At 30.4% G+C, this 16743-nt stretch overlaps 1 protein-coding gene across 7 annotated transcripts in view; it reads left to right on the plus strand.

Moving 5' to 3' along the window:
• Nucleotides 1–16743, plus strand: part of LOC106786832 (M-phase inducer phosphatase) — an 82445-nt gene that overhangs the window by 61978 nt on the left and 3724 nt on the right. For 5 of the 7 annotated variants that reach the window (XM_014748652.1, XM_014748650.1, XM_014748649.1 and 2 more), the window contains one exon: nucleotides 15701–15881. In XM_014748652.1, coding sequence (XP_014604138.1) covers nucleotides 15701–15881 — 181 coding nt within the window. Of the gene's footprint in view, nucleotides 1–13371; nucleotides 13731–14891; nucleotides 14964–15700; nucleotides 15882–16743 lie in introns of those variants that run through there. The other 2 variants (XM_014748655.1, XM_014748656.1) reach the window with 2 other exon arrangements.

Genomic DNA, 16743 nt, shown 5'->3' on the forward strand with positions numbered 1-16743 from the left:
TCGGATAATTAGATATTAAATATCTAACAAATCGTCATGAACTTTTCAAACACAATCCAATATATGTTAAATATGTATACACGTTGATAAATATTATAATATAGAAGGTATATATATATATATATATATATAATCGGAGTCGTCTCTGTAACATAAACGAGATACTTGTGGCTGAGCAAGACTTTCACTCATATAACCATATGCTAAATAGGACACATATTTTATCACACTTCCATTGGCAGTGTCCTAACTTGTTAGTTCACAATCAAATGAGGGGAGAATCATTAAATGCCCCGCCTCAATTTATCAAACGATAACCGACTACTCTCTCCAATCGCTAACACTATTTTAAACGATCCGTTGCAAACATACCGAACAAGAGACTTGTAAGTATACAGTATACGATGGGAGTAAAAAAGGAAACGAGTTCTATTCAAAGAAACTCGAAACGAAATAATCGTCCTGGGAAAGTACACATATATGGATTCGAAGAATCAAGATTTTTATTATATTTTTTTATTTTATATATATCTAGTATTTTTTCTTTTTTTTTTTGTTTATTTTGGTTTCTGTTTTTTTTATTTTTTCGTGGAAAATAGGCTTATCATGAGATAAAAAACCTAACGCGATTGATAGTATTGATTTATATTTCTGATATATATATATAAATTTTTGTTCAATATTGGCAAAAACTTTTCAATCAATAGTACGTAAAAGCATTGCATTACATTGCCTGAAATGTTTTTGGCAATTAGAAAACAAAAATGTATTTACAGACAAAATATCGATCTAATATATATATTTAATTATAAATATATATTTATTACACTAATGATAACAGTGATTAGTACTATCATTAACGCTGTAACAGACGAAAAGAGGGGCGGGAATGGAAGATCGGAATGTGGCTTGGCGTTTCTCTACTTCGACCTGTAAGGCCGACTCCTTGTCGTTTCGACTGGCTTTAAGAAAGAAAAGGAGAGAAGTATAGAGAGAGAGAGAGAGAGAGAGAGAGAGAGAGTGAGGAGGGGGTGGGGGAAGATAAGGACAGAAAAACAGAACAGGATGAGAAGAGAGTTTTCGTGGAAGTTGAAGGAAAAACTATTGACTATCTTCCTCTTTTCTTTTCTCCTATTTTTCTATCGTCCTCTTTATTGTCTATCTTCTTCTTTATCTTGTCTTCTGTCCTATTCATTTTCCTTCTCTCACCATCCTTCCAGCCGGTCTCGCATGAATTCTCTCACAGTCGGTAACTGGAATCTTCTTGTCCTTCAGGTATCTCGATTGAAGGGCCCAAATCCCGTATCATTCATAATTCCTCACCATTTTTTATTGATTATACTATTAATTATTAAATCAGTCATTAGCAAACATCGTCAAACAACAGTCAAGAAAAAATAAAATATACTCAATAGATATGACAATACTTTGAAAAAAAAATTTTTTTTCAAAGTATTAATTATTAATTAAAACTAAAGTAATTATTATTAATTAAAATTAAACTATTGTACATTTATTCACAAGTTCAAAATTTTTAAGGTTAGGTAACTTACTGTATAATTAGGCCCAATTATTAACTATCAGCAACACTAAATAATCATTCTATGGTAATGTTAACCCTGCCTATACAATTGCTGAAGTAAAACAAAATCTGAATTAATAATATCTATATTCTTGAAAATTAATTTATATTATAAATTCCCTAAATTTTTTGAATATAACTGGACGTCAAATAAAAAATTGAGATTACATAAAAAAAGTATTCTAAATTTATCCTTAAACTTCAATCACTTGTGTTTACATACATGTTGTTATTTTGGTTTATAGCTTTCTGCAAAACTTGATCCAATAATAATTGGAAATAAATAGAAGAGGGTAATAGTAAAAAAAAAATCATAACGTGATTTTATTGTCGGTTATCATAAACGGGATAATAGCTTTTATAATGAAAATGTTAGCAATAGCTACCATCTCCTAGTACGTGTTTTTAAAATAATATTTCTTGGACCTGGTGCTTCAACAAACTTCTTCTTCTTTCATCCTTTCAAACTTTATCGGCTTTCTTACGATCAGGACCATTTCCGTTTGTCACGTATTTCTCGCTTTCTTCTTCTTCTTCATTTTCTCTTTTTCCCTATTTTAACGTATGCACCTCGCCGACAGATTAAACACGATTTCGTTAAGGAAAAGGAGCAAGAGGAAGAAAGATCTCCTGTGACTCTTCGAAGTGGTCCTCAAAGAGCTCGGTGGAAATGGAAACGAACAAAAAAAAGATAAAGACAGATAGAAACTTGATGGTTCCTTTTAGAGTTTAGACAATTTTTACTGGGTTCGCTATTTTCGGGTACCACATACAGAGACCACCGCAACGGTACAAAGTTAAAGATTAATATAAATAGCTGTAGATCTGCGATATATTGTTTCATCAGTTGACATACAATGAGTGTCCCTTAAGATTTACATTGTTACGTTTATTAGGTTTTTACTTATAAATTATTAGTATAGTGTGTTTAAGACAAAGACAACTCTTAGAAATAAATAAATAGTATACCTTAATTACATATCTAATGATTTTAACTTTTGTGTGAAAGCTTTATTATTTATAATAAGTGAATTAAACCAACTACGAAAATAATGTCTAGAACAAGACCGTACCTAAATATCGTACATATTGGTAATTATTATTGAGACATATATGTTTACCGAAATTAAATAAATAACTTATTTCTAAGAACAGTAACCAAGGCGATTTATTAACAACTAGAATATAAAGTAAAAAAGTTAGACATACACATGTAGTGTTCGGTATATCACATGTCTAGTAATAATTAATATCTCTTTTTTTAAGTTATGTAATTAAGATTATTACAGAATAACTTCACAAATGTGCATAAAATCCAAACGACATTAATTAATACAGTAGATCGCCGATTATTCGAAACGTTGATAATTATCTGAAAATCGGTAATCCGAATGTCTGTATATGTATTCGAATTGACAATACAATGAGTCATGTATTTACGTACTTCAGCTATCAATTAAAATATAATATTTGTTATGTGATTCTTTCAGATCGATTATCCGAAAACCAGATTATCAAAACTAATTTATTTCCTATTAATTTAAATAATCGATGCGCTCTTCTCTATTAGACTGAATAAATATCATAATAAATAAATAAAAAATGTATTTCTGAAAATCTTCTTCTCATTAAATCATCTTCGATTTCATAAGATTCCCCATTCATGAAGAAAATAAGGTAAACGATTTAGTCGATCTATCCAATACTCGAGTTATCAGTGGACGTTATCGATCGAACGTGGTTAGGATCAAAGAAAGAACGTGACATACGTTTGAGTGCGTAGCACGTAGACTAAGTATATACGCCCCCATAAGCCCCGTTAACTCTCTCTTTCTCTTTCTTTCCCCTATCGTAGGTAACCCCATTGGTATTGTTTAATATTGCTCGACTGCTAGGGCACATACGGGTGCAGCTGTTATATACGCACGATTCAGCTTCTACGAATAATCAATAACGTCGACGGACATTCGAGAAAGGGTCCGAAAAAAGGGACTATGATCGAATCAGTCCAATATCGCGAATTTCATTCCACATCGCGGATTTTTCTCTACTATTTTCATACATTCATAAGGAACATTTAAAGGGTACATATTTTTAACCCTTTGCATCCCTTAATTTCAGATTTAAACATTTTAAATTATTATTAGAAATTGCATTGCATAATATTGAGTCTAACTAGCTAGACATTAAATTTGATATAAGAAATGTAATTTCGAGTTGCACTCTCTCATTACACTCCTATTACATAATACAATAATAGTTAAGAATTTTATTTTATTTTTGCATTAATTAAAACTCTGGTAAACCGAGAAGGTATATAACAAATAAGAAATGTTGTTACACTCATTTAATTTTTGAAAACATTTGTTGTTTACGACTTTTTAGATAAAGAAATTTGAGAATATCGATAAACGGGATAACGGTCATTGAAAATACTTCTGCGAAACAAATAAATAGACACTTACTTGATAAGTTACGTTGTATGAAGGGAACTTTGCTTTTTGACTTTGGCAGCTGCCGCCCGGCACGTGACGTACTTCACCCACACTTTAAGCCGAATTAATTGATTCAACTTTTCTTTCGGGATTCTTTTTCATTTCAATAAAACTGACGATGATAAGAATTGTATAATCAAACGATAGGAGGTTGCAATTATCTAAGCTGATTTACAGGGTCAATATTTTTAAATATTTGTGGTCAGCACTTTTAATAAAATATTAATATGAATTATATAATTGCTTGAATATTATGTACAGATTAATAAAAGAAATTGTTAAAATTTTAATTGTGAAATGTTTGTAAATATAAAACATTTCATTAAAACGTATTTATATTGATCGAATGAAAATTTGTACGAAAATCAATTGAATCTAAAATAAAGTAAGTCTCGTTGACAAATAATTAGAAATAAAATGAACGATATCGCGTATGATTATTGAAATCATCGATGATCACTGTTAAATAAAAATTTATCCATCAAAAGTAAAGATGAATTACCGTTACTTATAAACATTAAAAGCGTAAGCATATCTGCAAATCGTTATCTTGTTCGTAACGGCATTGATAACTGGGCCGAAGGGGACGTACGATAAAACCGTTATAAAGCAAGCTATAAAGAGGAAAAAAATATATCGTTCGGAACATACGAGACACGAGTAGGTTCATAATATCGTGCCGAACATAAAATTCGTTAAACCTAATTAATCAATAATCGATACTCATGTTTCATCGATCACAAGCATCGACATTGTCTATCAAACGAAATTTTATTAACATAACTGAATACGCGAGAATTGGATTTTGTACAAAAAAATTCAATTACGTATTTATTTATTGCTTATGCACATTATAAACAAAATCTAATAACACGCTTTAATAAATATAGCAAATTGTAGTATCATTTGATTGATTTCAATTTTTTCGCAATCTATTTATATATAAAAATATCAAAAATAAAGAAAAATAAATAATTATTTTTAGCGCAAAAGACATAAGTCTAATACAGAAAAAACTGTTAAGTGTAAAATTAATGACGGAACCATTGAAACAACCGATAAATGTTTGTTGAACATATCTGTGCATAGGCACATATTTAACGATCATAAATTCCATATATCTGCAATTATTATATTTAACTTGTAAAAGAAGAATCCGTAAGAAGTCTCCTAATGAAAAAAGAATTCGTTAAAATCAATATAAAATAAGGTACGTAAGGAGTAGGTACCGAACAAATTCAAAAAATTTCAAACTTTTTATACCAGATCCCAAGCGGGAGAATCTTTCATCTCTCTTTCTCAAAAGCTACCTTCCAGTAAAGTATTCCTTCATAGAACCAGGTCGATCAACTTTTTTCTTTCCCTCTTCTGCCTATCGTTTCTCTGGTTCTACCCCTGTGCTCTTGAAAGTTCCTTCCCTTCCCCTTCTCATCATCAACATCCCTCGATCATCTCGATCTCACTCTTCCTTCACGTTGCCCTGTTGCGAATTCTTCTTGTCTATAAGTCCCACATCTGCGGCGGCTGCGTTTGTATCGGTAAGAATAGCGCGAAACGGGGCAGGGTGCCTTCTAGGGTGGAGAATCCTGAAGGAACAGATGATGATCCCGTTTAGGAAGCTGCAAAGGTGTCCCGTTTGTCTCGAGACTTACAGTTACGACATTCTCGTCTTCGTCGTATATGTCGTTCTTGTCGTTGACGTAATTCTCCTCATTTTCAACATCATCGTCATCGTTGTCATTATTGTTGCTGTTTTTGTCGTCTTCGTCATCATCATCATTATTGTAATTTTTGATGCTGTTGTTGCGTCTGTTATCATCGTCATCGTCATCGTCATCATTGCCGTAATTGTTTTACCTATAATTGTTATCTTTGTCTTCTTTATTCTCATTTTCGTTTTCGTCTGTTACGCTCGTTTTATTTGTTGTCAGTGGTTCTTCTTCATCCGACACCCTCGAGACGTTTCCGGTCTTCTAAACATACCTATATCCTGAGGGAGAAGATAAAGAAGAACGTGCATATGATTACGCGGATAAAAGTTCAGGTAGACAAATGCTTTTTACATCAACGACGAATTGAAACCGGACGAGACTGTTCTATTGTGTATTTGAGAGATTCTTTCGGTTAGCTGATCTTTGATGGTAATAAATGAAGAATGGGTACTATCGAAGCGTGTTCTTCAAGATATTTCATTAGTATTTTGCTAAATAAACAATCAATATATGTAAACTCATTGTTTAATTGAAATAATTGAATAGTAATAAGTATCAAATAAAATATTTTAATCAATTAGCATATATTAGAGATTATTTTAGAGGTTAGACGATTTTTGATGGTAATAAATGAAAAAATGAATGCTATTCAAGCATATATTTATTTAATTGATATTTTGTTAAATAAATAATGAATATATAGGTGTGAATATTTTATTCTATATAAATAATTAAATAAAAATCAATACAAAATATAAATTGAAAACAGATGTGAGTCTCTTCCATAATATTCTTAAGAGATTATTTCGGCTAGATTATCTTCTATCGTAAATAATACGGGCCTTATCAAACCGTGTATTGAAAATATTTTTACTTATTTAGAAATAGTCTTTTTGTTAATCAATACCTATTATGTATAAATATTTGAGATAATACATATGAATATTTTGTACAGTATAAATAACTAAATATTGATCAGTATCAAATTGATCGATACCTGATAAGCGTATTTTGAAAATATTTCTATTTAGTTGATCACACACAATCTTTCTATTAATTAATAGAATCTATACTGTAAAATAAATGCTTAATATATATAAATATTTTGTCAATATAAATAATTCCGTAACAATCGGTATGAAATTAAATAATAACCAATTACTAATGAAAAATTGTTTTTAAAATATTGATCACAAGTAAATACGCATCCTTTTAAAAAATATTTATAAATTTATAAAAAAAAAGAACTTCTATTTTGTTTTCCAAATATTTGTATACTCGTATGAATTTATTTATCTAATTATTTTTTTTATTACATTATGTAATTGAATGAAACCAATGCGAGTAGTATGAAATTAAATTCCATATTTGATGTTATTTGCAATATATATATAAAAAAAAATTGAATGTGAATAATAATAATAATAAAGAGAAGAATATATAATAAATAAAAATAAAATATTGTTAATTTGATTTGAGAACCGCGATAACTGCAGGTATTGCGTAAGTAGCTCCCCTACACTCGATCGAAGGGAGGCTTCGTCCTTTCCCATATGTCGTATACCTCATCATACCTTCAGAAAACGCGCAGGCACTACGATCCTCCTGATCTTCGTTGTTGTACCTGTGTCCGTATTGTAACACGTGCGCGAACTTATGAGAAAATACGCACCCAACGTTACCAATACATTTATTATAATATACCACTACAGCTTAACTTAACCTCTTTCAAATTTGAATTAATGATTTTTTGAGTATTCAATATTACACACACTCGAGTAGATAAAGTATATAATATACACGTGGTATAATATGATATAATAATTTAAATAGTATTTAATATTAAAACATTGTATTTGCAATATGACAACTGATGTAAAATATTTTAAATATTTAATCCTTTATAATCCTGTATGAGATTTTTTTCAAATCATACACAGATATTTAAATATTTTTGTTTTCTGTAACCCCGTGCGGTACAATGACGAGCAACTCTAATCATGTAATTAAGGTTATTATTGAACACAATATTAAATAATTTAATTTAATATTTTTAATGTTTAAAAAATCACAAGCATACCTGATTACTAATAATGAAAGTAATGATAATGCAATGGACAATTTTTTATGATTAAATCGTACCGATAGGGGTTACAAATTGTTTTTTATTTATTTCTATAATTACACTTATTTTTATATTATTACGAAAAAAAAAAACAAAAAATATTTAATCTATATACGTGATTAATTTTGATAACAACATTTTAAAGAATCTACTTGAATATTGTTATTGAATTTATTTCAAAGAAGAAGAAGAAGAAAAAAAAAAAGGTAAATTTCCATAATTTTAAGTAAAATACATAGATATGAGAAAAAAAGGGAGAATGTGAACATGCACTTAGCAGTGCCCGCACGTGGATAAATTTCTCTCCTATGGTAGCAACACATATGATGTGTATGTATCGTCGGGGCAACTACCTCTGGTCTCCCTTAGTAAAACGCATCCCTCGTAGTGCTGTTACCCCGAGCGTACGATCGACACCCTTGGCACGCGCCGACTTTTACAATGCTCGCAACCATCTGCACTCTTTCTCACAGAAAAATCAAAGTCGTACGAGGAGATCGTCTCGTCTTGGGAAAGAAAGAGATGTACTATTTATATGAAAAGAGACAGAATGAGTAAAACAGAATTGAAAAGAGAAAGAGAGAGAGAGAGAGAGAGAAAGAGTGTGTGAGTGAAAGATGTGTGAAAGAGAGAGAGAGTTAGAAGAAAAAGAGGGAATGAGTAAGAAGAAGTAAGTTAGTGAGTTAGTCAGTGAATCAGTAAATATATATGTGTGTTTGTGTGTGTGTGTGTGTGTGTGGTGTAAGAGGGTGAAAGGAGAGAGTGATAAAAAAAGATGGAATGAGTAAGAGAGAGTATGAGAAAGGGGGAGAGCGTAAGTGACAGAAGAAAAAAAAAAGAGAAAGAATGAATGAATGAGAGAGTTCACAATTCATAGAGATTTCAAAAAACATGATTTCAAAAGTTGACAGGATCTGGCAAAACATTATCTATCTATCTATTTTTTGTTTTTTTTAATCTATATTCTCAAGGATCCAGTAATTATTTTTATTATGCTTTTTCGTTGGTTTATCTTTTTTTTTTATCCTCTTATAACTACGAATAAATCTTTTAATTGACGTACTATAATACTTATTTTTCATGTTTATCATTAGACTATAGATTTTTATTGCAAAAATATATATTGATATATAATTGAATGTGTTACATAAAATAACAGTAAGAATTGTTGTATTAATATCACATTCCATAAGATGAATCATTATTAATAGTATTAATTAAGATTTCTCACACAATACAAAATAACAATAATATTTTCCTATAAGATGATTACTTTTATTGTAATATAACTCATGAAATGTTACATTTAAAAAATGCAATTAACAAACAAAAGTAGACAAGAGTTAACATGGAAGTTGATTAAAAGTATATATGACTGAAATTTTATTAGAAAAAATCTGTAAATTTATGTTGAACATATCCCTGCATAACGCATACAGGCATAATTTTTCTCTTATACATCAATGCATAGTTTTCATGGACATTTGCATATTTTACGTGCATAAATAATCCAAAGTCTATTTATCATCGACAGCTTTCACTTTCTTGAAAAAAAAAACCTATTAATTATATAAATTTTATTAAAAATTATTTAATATATTATTGATTAATCACAAGTGTACAATTATAAATATTTCTATTAAAAAATTAGTAAATTTTTGTGCATTTAAAAGCCGATCAACAATATGTTAAATACTTTAAATTACGTTAGAACAAGAAACATCTATGTTATTTAATTATTAAAACATCCGAATTTTTTGCACAATTATTTTCCGAAATTATTATATCATTAATTATAAAACGTCAGATTATTTCGATTACTTTCAGTTAGAAATCGGACATTTCATAATTAATGACGTAATACTATAATATTATTTATTGCATTTATTTACAAACAATTGTAATACATTTCGTAAATATATTAGAAGAACAAGAAACACTTATGCAATTGAACATATCAATTGAATAAAATACAAATATTTACACAATATATTCCATGATAAAATTATTATAAAAAAAGTGATTAATAATATTTGTTACTATTTATTTGAAATAATTATATAGATAAACAATATATTGTATAAACTTAACGAAAACCTATATAAAAGATTTCTCGATGGATAGCAACGTTGAACGAAAGAGTCTGCGGTCAAGATAATTTCGATGAGAAGTCAATGTCTGTGGATACTATAATAAATTGGACATATGCGAAGTTAAAGGCAAAGAAAAAAAATAAGAAGAGGAGAAATCGTCGAAGGTGAACGCGATCGAGAGAAGGAGGCAGCTGTACTGCGAGGGGGTCTCCGGCTCCTGCCTCCCCTAGTTTTCATGCAGTACAGAAAGCAGCTGAACTACCCCTCTACGACATTGACTTCATAACGTCGTCGTCGTCGTCGTCGTCGTCGTTTACGTCATCATCATCATCATCATCATCATCATCATCATTGGCACGATCGAAAGAAATAAAGAAAGAACGAAAAAGAAAAAAAAGAGAATAAATATGTTTGTGTGTATGTGTCTGCGATACATATATGTAAAATCCATATGAAAGGTTTGCCGTTTAAAGTTATACGGTGGGGGGTATTTTGGGAAGGTTGGTGACTCTTTGGACGTAAGGAACCATTGTAGGAGTACACCCTCTCGAGTATGGAACAATCGTAAGCGCGAAAGAACTAACGGGGGTTGAAAGAAAACAGCCGAGTAGGGGTCCGATTAAGTCAAACGACAGCTGATTTCTTTCCTCAGGAGGACATACGTACTACATAAGTCAATAAATACGTTGGACGCATCTTGGACTTCTCTCTCCGTGAGGGGTCAAATTAGAAGAAGAAGAAGAAGAAGAAAAAGAAAAAGTCAAATGGATGGTGGGAGAGAAAAAGGGGAAGAAGAAATCTGCACGTCCAATTTTCTTCACGCGATTTCAAATAATAAATGGACACCTATGGCAAGTGTTTGTTCGGCGACCTTATTCTTATTCTTCTTTACTTTCTTTTTCTTATTCTTATTCTTTAGTTTTCTTCTGATTGCAACAGATGCGATCGGAAGTTGCTGTCTTGCGGTTTGTCGCCCTTTTAGAGAAATTCTGTTCTTTTTATTGATCTTCGTTGTATCTTCTTTTCTAAAAGTTATCGATGATGATTGAACATTTTTTTCTTTTGGAATACACTGTTTTTCTCAATGTTTTTATAAGAAAATCCTGTTAGGTTATTTGTCGATATTTGTTGAATCAGTATTTTTCAATAGTAATCAGTATTACATCGATTAAATATAATATAAAAATGTACAATTTTTAAATAGATAATTAGCATGTTTGTTATAATCATTTTAATAAATCACTGGCAGTAGATTTAACCGATCCAAGGAAAAGCATACTGTCGCATAATTATTCCTAACAAAAAAACTTAAACACATGAAAGTACACTTAACAAATCCATATCCTAATTTACAACCCTGAAAAAATTATGAAAAATATTGTTTATGCAATTAATCCCCTAAGAAATTATCGTAAATATTACTCAATTGAATATTTTCATTTATTTTATTAAATGATAAATTTCAGTTTTCTAATCTTCAGTATTTATACTTTAACCTTTTGAGGGAGTACTTGATGCGTGAAAATTTAAAATGAAGTATGCGAGGGCGGTTTTAACCGTCAAAATGAAGCATTCTGATCCTGAAGAATAGAAAAAAGAAGGTCTAGGGGTACCTGCCTCGCATCCATTCTTAAGTACAGCCAGTGCATCTAGGACATGGATTTCCAAGATGTAGGATAGAAAGGAAAATACGAATGAATAGACTCGAACCACGCTTGAAAGACTTTTCCTTTAAAGACGTTAATGTGCGTGTTGAAAGTTTTTATTCTATACACCATTGACTGTTTTATTACAAGTATGATAAGAAAACACTACTAAAGTTAATATTACCTAATTATTTTTTTCGTAATTGGACTAATATAACTTTTCTCAATATCGAGAAAAATTTTTGCTAACAATACAATACTCATGTGCATTAGCATTAAGTTCTTATTGATTTTTAGAAAAATTTATTTATATTAACAAAAAAAAAAATATTTTTCAATCGACACGCGAAAGTTTCGGGCAACATATCTGTTTCTTATTTTCATAATTCTTTTCTTTTTATTGCTAACATTGTGTACTTCATATTGTGAAACTTTTTTATCTCTGTGGTACCTTATCAATGACAAAAATGATTCATGATCATCTTGGCCAATTAAAATGTAGTTATTTTTCTTACGATTCGATAAGATATAAATGTATTATAGTTTTCCGATATAACAACGACGATTAAGATTTTTATCAAATACGAATTAATGAATTTCTACATAAATTAAGGTCTATCATTTGTTTTATGTAAGATTGAATTTATTTGTAAATATTTAAACAACAACAGTATTTAATTATAATAATATTAGAATTGTTATAAATTTTGACATACTAATACTATTTAACAATAATTTTGCTATACTATGTTTAAATGTCTACTCTAATTATTCGATTAAACAGTGACTTTGTTTTACGAACGACGGTGAAGCTAGAAGATTAAATTCGTTTTCAAAGTTTCTGCAATTTTGCACTTTTCTACTTACTTATCTTTACCGTGCAGATGAGGTAGCATAATTCAAATTAGGTTTTTAAATAGTACGTTAATAATTCTTTAAAATGATTTGCTTCAATTCTCTGAAATCTCATTTGTTAGTGAACTATTCTAAATTAAACACAAATATAGTGAATGGTTTTAATATAGGAATCAAACAATTTCATTTTGTTGTAAGAGAACTTATTTTATATAATAATATACTGCATTTATTATTTCAAACATATTTCGTTATTTGAAATCATTCATAAGAATGTCGAAAAAGTTCGTTGCAGATCAGAAATTTTCCAGAAAACGGTTAGTCCGTTTGAAAAAAAAGAAAGAAAAGGGTTCAAAGGATGGAAAAAGGTCGGCTTGGTTCTGTTGTTTTCATTATTTATCTCGAAAAAAAATCTAAAATATTGTAGATTAAATTGAACAAGGAATTTCGTGATTTTGTTATACAGCGTATTGATCCTATTTTTTATTGTACATAATTAATATAAATTGTTTATAAACATAAGGAACAAGTTCGTCAGAGATCGAAAAGCATCGAGAAAACGGTCAGTCAATTTCGAAAGTAAAAAAGAAAAGGGATTAAGGGGGAGGGAAAAGGGTCGTCTTGGTTTGGTTGTATTTGCACGTGCAGCAGTTCGAATGCACAGGTCAGACGGTGCAGCAACCAAAGCCCCCCCACAGCGAGTACCGTAAAGAAGTTACCGTGCATTCTCGGTGCTCCAATACGGTGTGCCCTGTGGATTAAGGGCACCGGCCCTTGCCATTGGTTATTCTCTATCCCTACCATTGAAAGAAGTTTCTTATAAAAGGTGAGGCACATTGCACCAAGTTGGTTAGTCTCTCCCGGCGCGCACGACTTCCAGTCAGTCGTTCGGCGTCTCCCGGACAAGCAACATCGTTTCGCTTAAATTTATATTCTCAATTCTTTTTCTTATTCTCTTTCTGCTTAGTTTCTTTTCCCACTTGCAACGGAATTCCACCCATCGTGCGTATATGTGTGCTGCTAGTTCGTGCAACAAGTGTTATAAGAACGATTTCATTTTGTCTAATAATCCACAATTTATTCAACTCAAACTTTTTACCATTATTTACAATATTAAATTATGTTCTTACTTTAACCACATTGAAGATAATAACATGTTAAGAGAAACCAAAAGAATGGGAAAAAAAAATATGGAAAATTGTGAAGTGTGTAAATGTGCAAGGTATAGTTTTTCGATTACAAATCGTAATAAGAAATTCTATTACCGAGCTATATCGTGTTATATCATTCCTATCTTACAAGTCGTTATACTACGAAAGAAAGAAAGCACAGTTCATCAAATTCTAATTTATCAGTACAGTGCAGTGTCGTGAAGCGATATTTATTAATTTCGAAGTAAATTTCCAAGTAAATTGGAAATACGAAAAATTTGTGCGATTTTTCTATTCTCGTTCAATTTTATACGGATTTTTAACATTGTAACGTAGAAGAAAGAAGAGGGGGGAGGGATGGAGAAAATATTAGAAATTCTTCCGCAATAGGGGGTATTTCAAGAGTCCTTTTACTAAACAAAAAAATTCTTTTTCGTCGGATATTTGAAATACCTGCATACTTTCTTAACAAATCCTATAACAGGAGATTCGTATCTTAAAACGAACAACAAAATATTATAATTCTATTAAATAAAACCCAATATTAATTAATCGCTTTATTCTTATTTTCTCAGTAAAAGCGACTTTTGAGACACCCCATATATTGAAGATAAATTTCTACTACACGTTGCTCGTGCTCGAAATTCAATAATGTGAAACTTTGTTAATTCTAAAATATATTATATTAATATTCAAAATAAATATGTTTAATCGTCTATATAGAAATTTAATTCGAATATCTCAAGGATTTACAATCGATATATTGACTATTAAATAAAATAAAATAAAGAGAAACACACAAAAAAAAGTGTGTAAATTTTTCGGCACATTTGATTGGTTACATGTCGTTCGATTTGTGCAAATTTGATTGGTACTCGCGTCATTTAGTTTCGCGCGTTCGATCGGTACTCGTCGTCAATGTTCGCGCGTCTTCGTGTGGTCTCGGGCGTTCCACTGTGCTCTCTCTCACCCTCTCTCTCACTCTCTCTCTTTCTCTCTTTCTTTCTCTCTTTCTTTTTCTCCCTTCACCTCCCACCACTCGACGATTATTGCCAGTTGCGCGCCAACTCTCGGCATGAAGAGAAGCGTGAATTTTGTTCTAGCGATTGAACGAGTTCTCAGGGCCAAAAAGTAGGACGGTGAAGTTTCTGAATGAAAATCGAAGATATATATATATATACAAATATATATACATATATATATATATATATACATATATATATATATATATATGTATATACAAATGTATATAATACGTATAGGATAATACAACTTGAATAGGATCTCGATCTAAAAAATCCTCGGTAATGACTAGTGTTTAGTCAAAAATAAACAAAAGAAAGCAAAATTTGTTGTTTTTCGAACGTAAAACAATTTGTATTAGCACTTGATCACGTGGGGGGAGTAGCTTTACCAACTTGTTGTCAATACGCACGCTTCGAAGGAGCATCGAGAGATCACGGACATATTTGAAGCAATGATACTTGTGTGTGATCAATTTTTACTTTCTAAAAGAAAGAACAAGAAAATTATTTTTCTTAAATGCAGTTAAAACTAAAATTCATAATAAACGCGGTAGATTATTTTTTTTTTTTTCATTTTTTTCACAACTCGTTGCTTTAACTTGGATGCTATTTCTCTCGACTCCTTTGCATGCACAGGCATACTTTGTTGTTCGCACGTATTGTTTGCTCTTTTTTTAGTGTCTCTCTCTCCCTCTTTTTTTTTTATCTCATAGTTTTCTCAAATTATTATATTAGTACAGCACACATAGTTCTATAGATCATTGATGCAGTTAGTAATTAGAAAGGTATTGCAACAAAAATAGTTCACTTTATTTTGTTACTTTTTTAATGAATTTGTTTTTGGGGATAAATTTAGATAGTTGAGAGGTTAGTCGGTCGAGTTATAATTTTTCCCGCCCTTTTCTTATTTATTTATTTTTATCTTTTTGTTTTTGTATTGATATTTATATTTATATTCGACGATTTATTTGGATACATTAATTAAGGAAATTTTTCTTTCTTTCTCTTGATTACAGTCTTTTCAAGAATGTATTTAGAATTAGAAGTACGCCGGAAAAGAAATTAACACTTAAACCAAAAGCACGCAGACTAGTGGGCATGGCAACACGAAGAATTGTCAGTCTCGACACTCTAACGCCATCTACCAACAAAGAAAATGGAACTATTAATCGAAACGTTATCACTAGCCCGCAAAAGGTAAGGAAGTTTTTTAACTTATCGATTCACGAATCTTTTTTACGACATATATTTGAATCGTTGTTTCATCATTTTTTTTTTTTTTCTAATGAAATAACGAATTCGAATTAAAATTTGGTTTTTTACCGTACACTAGTCCGTTTTTAATTTATCCGGTTTATGCAAAATCGTACCACTCGACTTTACATTCAATTTCCGTTTGGAGATACATTCAGTGATAATCGAAGTCTATCCGAAATTCTAAATAAACACGCTTTAGATTATAGACGACTCGGTGTGTCGTCGTAAAATACAGCTGTGTCCTGTGCTGAGAAATTTCATCGTGGCAATATCGTTGGAAAAAAAAAAGAACAAAATAAATAAATGTCTTTAGTCGCATCGGTACATCGAAAGATCATAGATAGACGACAGGATCTTTAGGAAAAACTATTATTCCTTTTTTCGAATATAATTCTTAGTCAAATATTCCCCCCATCTCCGGAAGTATCCCTGTTTGAAATAATAAGATAATAAACTTTCTCGAAACATTTTATTAATTTTATTATCATCACTGTTATGGGGGTTTTTCAAATTGATGATGTACCAGTATATTTTCGATCAAACTCTAGAAATGATTTCAATAAATATTTTTCAAATTGTTAAATCGAGTGGGCAGATACTAATATTTTGTTTGCAAATTTCTCAGTTCATTTTTCTACTTTTTTATTTTATTATAAATATTTTACATTTATTTCAAATATTGACTATATATATAAAAATGTATTGAAAATAACAAACTCAATAGATAGTCAGCCCTTAGATGATCTTCACAACAGTTCTCAGATATATCGAAGAAATATCTATATGTAATTTGTAGTCATTA

The sequence above is a fragment of the Polistes canadensis genome, unplaced genomic scaffold (assembly GCF_001313835.1).
Source record: "Polistes canadensis isolate GaletaPanama2010 unplaced genomic scaffold, ASM131383v1 scaffold_84, whole genome shotgun sequence".
Taxonomy (NCBI): Eukaryota; Metazoa; Arthropoda; class Insecta; order Hymenoptera; family Vespidae; genus Polistes; species Polistes canadensis.